Raw genomic sequence first — 6,491 nt, 5'->3', positions numbered from 1 at the left:
TGCAAAGCGGTCCAACCGGAAGATGTGGTTGACCCCATGTTAGACCGCACCGATCAACAGTATTTGGAGTACGTTCGCATGGCGATGGAGATCCCAACATGTGATGGGATTTTGCTGAACATATGGGAAGACCTGGAACCCAAAACATTGGAAGCATTGAGAGACGAGGAGCTCTTGGGTCAGCTTTGTAAGGCTCCGGTTTACCCGGTTGGACCATTAACGAGGCCGCCCAAACCACTTGATTCTAGGAGTGGTGAGTTATTTATTTGGTTAGATAAGCAACCCAGTGAATCTGTCATCTATGTATCATTTGGAAGTGGTGGAACTCTGTCCTTGGAGCAAACGGTCGAGCTAGCTTGGGGTCTTGAGCTAAGTCAACAAAGATTTATTTGGGTGGTACGCTCACCTTCAAGAAAAAAAGGAGACGGGTCATTTTTCAGTGCAGGGAGCGGTGAGGCTAGCAGCATGGCAAGCTGCTTTCCTGAAGGTTTCCTAGATCGAATTCAAGAAGTGGGTTTGGTGATTCAAGATTGGGCTCCTCAAGTGGACATCTTGAACCACCCATCAGTGGGAGGGTTTATATCTCATTGTGGATGGAATTCGACTCTGGAGAGCATCACCAATGGAGTGCCTATGATTGCATGGCCACTATACTCCGAGCAACGGATGAATGCTGCTTTGCTAACCGAAGAGCTTGGTGTAGCCGTGCGACCAAGCATTTTGGCATCAGAAGGAATGGTAGGAAGGGAAGAGATAGAGATGATGATTAGAAAAATCACGGTAGATAAAGAAGCGACTAACATAAAAAACAGGGTAAAAAAACTCAAATACAGTGCAGCAGAGACCATAAGCAAGGGTGGTTCCTCTCATAATGCGTTGTCTCTTGTGGCCAAACAGTGTGCGCTAAGCTGGAAAAGCATGGAGTTGAAAGCATCGTGAAATGCTTGATATTTTGTTGTATTTCCTTTCATGTGTGCTAGCACATATTCTCTTTAGATTGTTCTAGACAGAGGAAGATGGCCTTGAGAAAGACGGGAAGGAGAGACGCTCTCTCCACAGGGTATGGTTGGATGAGATTTACTTCTCTCCGCCTGGTGTGTAGTTGGATAAGATTTAGCTATTGTTATTAGATATGTCTATAGATGTAATGTTGAGTATCTAAAATTAAACAATCACTATAAATATTTTATTTTATTAAATATATAATTACGTATAATCTCTATGAAAATTATATTTATAAAAAATAAACAATCATATGAAAATTATATTTATATAAAAAAGCCATTTTCAAGAAGGTGTGTTAGAGTAATTTGTGACAGAACAAAGAAATTAAAAAAAAAAAAAACAAATTAACTGGCTCCAAGACTTGTCCCCACTCAACATCAGGATGAGGTTCCAATTAGGAAAAATAAAAATGGAAAGGCAGGAAATGCATGTTGGAGAGATTTGTTTTTACAGTAAAAAAAATTTAGTTTAATTTTTATTTTTTTTATTTTATATATAAAATATTTTTAAAAAGTTATAAAAAAATTAGAAATATTATATTATTTTTTTATTATATTAAATTTGATCCTTAAATTTTTTATTGCTATATATATATATATTGTTTTAAATATTTATTTTTCAATTTCATCCCTTAAAATTTAATTTTTATAATAATCTTGGTTTTTATTTTTATAATTTTTATTTGCTTTTTCCTTATTATTTTTTAATCAAAATTTTTTATCTATTAAATTTAATTCTTATTAAATTGATTGTTACTTATTTTATTTTAAATAATTTATGAAATATTAATTATTATTATTTTAATTTCTTCTAAATTTTTTATTTTTTAGATTTGATATATATTATTTTAATTATTATTTATTTTATTAAAGATAATTTATTAAATTATATTTTTTTCAATTTCATTCTCATTCACTTTTTTAATTTGTAAGATTTATTTTTTTAAACATTTGAGTCATTGGCTATAGAATAAATGCAGAATAATGCTAATGGCATTTGATAGACATGTCACAATGAGTGTAGAGGTTTTGTTTCGTTCTCTATCTTTTTTGTCCCCTTATGCTTGTAGAGGCTCAGTCTCTTTTATTATAGGCTCAGTCTCTTTTATATAATAATCATGCAGCTAAAGTCCCTGTCACGGGGTTAAATTTTTTACAATAAAATTCAACTTAATGTTCTAATTTAGTTCCAACTAAACTTAGCCTTGTCTTCTCTTTTCGCTCGTGTTTCCTACAATTATGTGTTTCGCTCACCCAACAAAATTCTCATAATTACCAAGTCGTATAAAAGGAACAAACACAAGCAAGCATGCAAGTTTACAAAAATACCTTTCAACCTTTATTTATTCACACTCATTTAAGTACACAATATTCTGTCTAAATAAAAAATAAATAGCCCAATTGTACATACTTTATAATCAACAATGACTTCAATTTCTTATAATTAAATCATTCAAAGACTTGTTTTCTTCCCCATGTTTTTTTTTAAATATAACTTCTTATATCATCTTATTATATTGCACTTACTTCCCATGATCTCCATGATCCCTCATTTTCGAGGCATAGTGGAGCACTTGCTCTCCCATTAACTTAGTGGCTTACATAGTGGAGCACTTCCTTCCCCACTCAGCTGTCACTTCCTCACATTTTGCCCCCATGATACAGCCATATTCTGCCTATCCGCATGGCAGTCTCACCTGCCTATTCTACTGCGTCAGCTGCTAACTTAGAAGGTCCATCATCTAAGCCCTCACGTCCATACCAAGTCGCAAGCTCAACGACTCGCATAGATCATTGCATGCTGCTTGCCGAATTTGTTTTTGCCTATGCAAGGCTGTCACTGTCCATCGCTGCTGAATTCTAGACAATATGCTTTCATTGGCGCATCCCCACGCCTAGAACCTTAACAATCCCTCTGTTTTGGTTGTCGACCACTTGTGTTTTTTATATTTTGTTTTTTCTATTATAAAATATTATTTATGAACCTGAACTCAGACTCACCTTGATTTCATCACCTTCTTAATCTATAATATTATATATAAAAGTGCATTAGGGTGTCAAAACAGTTAGTTGACATAAAACCCTTCACTGTTTGATTAAATCATTAAAATACCCTTGGACAGCTTTTAGCATAATAAAATTCTCAGTGTAGTTTGTCTCACATTTCATTATTACATGCATTAACTATCCAATCAAATACACCTCAAATACAATCTATAGGCTGTAAACTTGATTAATTGTGCTATCTTAGTATCAAAACAATTTAGAACAGCTATTTGGACCTGTGTTGAACTACAGTTGAACAGAACAAATTAAGTTTGACTAAGGTGTTTTAATAATTTCGCCTCTAGGGTTTGCTCTGCTAATATGCCATGGTAATTGGTAATTTTATAAATTTGTTTTAGGAGGGGAACTTTAAACCATCAAAAACCGAACAAGACCATGCTTTCCTGCTGCAGCTGCTTTTCTGGTTCCAACAATCATTCAGGTGTTTTTCATTCCTTTTCTGTTTTTACGTTGGATTTGCCCTTAAAATTAACAAAATACTGCTTAATAAATAGTCACATCTCCCAGCAATAATTACTTGCACAACTTACAAGTAAGTACTCCGAGTAAGGAACTATACTCTGTGTAAATAGACTGTTTTCTTTTGTATGTTATGTTTATAGAATGACACTATTTTCATAGGAAGATCATTTTTAGGACTAGATATCTCATGTTATGAGTAGCACCAGAGGATGGTTCCTCGTTGATGTAACAAACTCTTGAGCAAACATGGAATTTGCTTTTTTTGCTTTATGATGGCAGGAAAGTGTGATTAAATTGATAGGATCTTAATTTCTTGGATATGGCCTTTATTTGCTATATCTTATATCTTATTAAGTTAAATTTTAATCATTCTAAAGTATAAATTTCAGCATCGTACTTATACATCTTATATCTTTAATATCTAAGTGTGTATTTTATTGTATAATTTTACACCCCACATATATTAAAGTCTATATTTAGACCCTAGAACAAATATTGAAAAAAGATTTTTGACATTTTAGCCTAATTGATAATTATAAACTAGTTATAATATCTATTTTTTGAATTTTCAAAATATAAGAAAGTTGCAATTTTTTTAATGAAAACATATTTGAAAATATTTTAGGATTTGGTCGTATGCATGAAAACAAAATATTTTTTTTTTGGAAAGGAAAATTAATTTAAAAGTTTTTTTGAGATTTTTTTAAATATTTTGAATTTTTTTAAAAATATTTTAGAGAAAATTGGGTATTTTAATATCATATTTATATTTTAGAGTGTAAAAATACATCTTGATATTATGCAAAATGAATAAAAAAATATCTAAGAAAATCATAATTTTTTTAAATGATTTTTGAATTTAGTTTTATTTTTTTTAGTCGGACTGGACCTGACTTTGCTATTTAGGCTAACTTAGAACTAGGCTTGCCTAAGTGAGTGAATTATTTGTAGAACATAAACAATAAGTTTACGTACTGCATGCAACTTTACAGTCGCAAACAGTGGAATGAAGTGAGAGGCAACCTTATGGAGGAGAAGAAGATGTTATCACTAGTCTGAAATGAGGTTGGAGGTGATCTGATCATAAAAAAAGAAAGGCTGATGGCGATGTTGGTGGAGAGTTTTGGCTGCTGGAGTTATTGTAAGAAAAAGAAGAAAACTGGAGTTATGGTCTAAGATAGCTCACATCCCTAAGATTACAGTCATTTAAGATATGCAAATTAAATTTGTAATGAGAATAAAATATATATTTTCGTAGTGTTAATTTGTTGTAATTGTTTAAATAATTTTCTCAAATTGATATAAATATATAAAAATGATTGGTTCATTAATTGAAACATGTTTTACTAGTATGGTAATAAGTATTTTTTGGTTACTCCAAAACAAAAACTTTTATAAGAAAATCAACTGTTGAGGTTTCTCAACTAAAATATTAATCTCTTTAAACATCTTTTTAATCTTCATTTATGAAGATGTAATTAATTGAAACTAATAATATTTTATCATTCAAGATCTCCGTGCAAAAATATTTGCTCGATTTTCTTTTATTCATTTTATTTTATTTCATTAAAAACAATCTTTTTTAAAAATAATTTAAAATCAAGTTTGTCTCTTCAATAATATCTATATGTCAATTCAAATCAAAAAAATTCATGAAAACTTAGACTTAAAATAAATAATATCGGAGATAGATAATATACATAATCAATATTGTTTAAAGTAAAACATAACCAAGACAACACTATAATGATACAATATTCACTTTACACATTCTCTCCTTCAATTTATATAAAAAAAATAGTAAATAATGCTTCAATAGTAAAACGTAAAACGTTTACTACGCGTCAATAGTGACATACAGCTGGACACTGTTCATCCCACGTTTTTCACGCGTTTACATTACAGGTAATACTTTATACCAAAAGAGAACGATAATTTGTTTTTTATTTATTTATAATTCAAATTAAACTAATATGACGCAGGACTTGTGTCCAACCGGTACGGTAAAAAAAGAATCCAGTACCTTCCCTCCGAAATAAGCAAAATAAAAATCACATTAATTCAATAAACCGAAACAAAATTCTTAATTCTCAATCTCTCTCTAAGGGAAAAGACAGGAAAAAAAAAAGAGTAAAGATGGTAGCCCGCAAATTCATCATCAGCCACAATGACTCCATCTTCGACGTCGATTATGACACCGACGACGGCCTCGAAGTCAGTCTCGCACTCTCTAAAACACAATTCTCTCGATTTTTATCAACAGTAGTGTTTGTTTCATTGTTATGACGAATATTGCAGGTTCTTAAGATCCAGCTTATCTCTCTCACTTCAATCCCTCCTCATCTCCAGCAGGTTTTTGTTATTTTGTTTGCTTCGTCATCAACACTTGCGTGTGTGTGTGCATTTCTTTTTATTGGTGTTTTTTTTGTAGATCACCGGAGAAGATGATGATCGAGTCGTATCGGACGATTCTAATCTCACTGGCATTTCTAACAAACTCAAATTGATAAAAATCAACGAGGAAGAGAAGGAAGTCAAGGTACAAGAATCAATTGCCGCTGTTGTTGTGCAGCAAAATGAAGAGGAATCAATTCGTGATGTGCCGGGTTTTTTTACTTATAATTTTATTTCTTTATGCAATTAATTCAGAATTTTGCTGCTGCGGCTGCTGTTGTTATGCATTTGTGTATTAAAACGGTTTGTTGTGTAGATTCTTGGAGGAGATGACGTGTCGGATGATTCTGATGTCGTTCATGTTTCGAATGAACTCAAAGAATTAACTGTTGCCGATCTGATGAAATCGGATGAGGAGCTTGCGCAGATGTTACAGGTTTTTTTATAATTTTTTGTGCTTGTGTTTCAATTTTCGGTTTGTGAGAGTGATTTAAACATTATGTTTATAGGGTCTGTTTGTGTTTAGGCAGAGGAGGAAGCGCTTATGTTGCAAGAGTTTGCAGT

At 32.0% G+C, this 6,491-nt stretch overlaps 1 protein-coding gene across 1 annotated transcript; it reads left to right on the top strand.

The window, feature by feature from the left end:
* Window positions 1-3: 3 nt before the first annotated feature.
* LOC105111926 (anthocyanidin 3-O-glucosyltransferase 5-like) lies at window positions 4-1,118 on the top strand (the record flags this gene model as incomplete). The annotated part of the gene is made up of 1 exon (XM_011007417.1): window positions 4-1,118. A coding segment is annotated over one exon (936 nt), but the record flags the coding sequence as incomplete, so codon positions are not given.
* Window positions 1,119-6,491: the final 5,373 nt, after the last annotated feature.

Source organism: Populus euphratica, unplaced genomic scaffold (assembly GCF_000495115.2).
Source record: "Populus euphratica unplaced genomic scaffold, PopEup_1.0 scaffold588.1, whole genome shotgun sequence".
Lineage (NCBI taxonomy): Eukaryota > Viridiplantae > Streptophyta > Magnoliopsida > Malpighiales > Salicaceae > Populus > Populus euphratica.
Note: the sequence above shows the minus strand (reverse complement) of the source record. Positions and strands in the feature narration are given on the sequence as shown.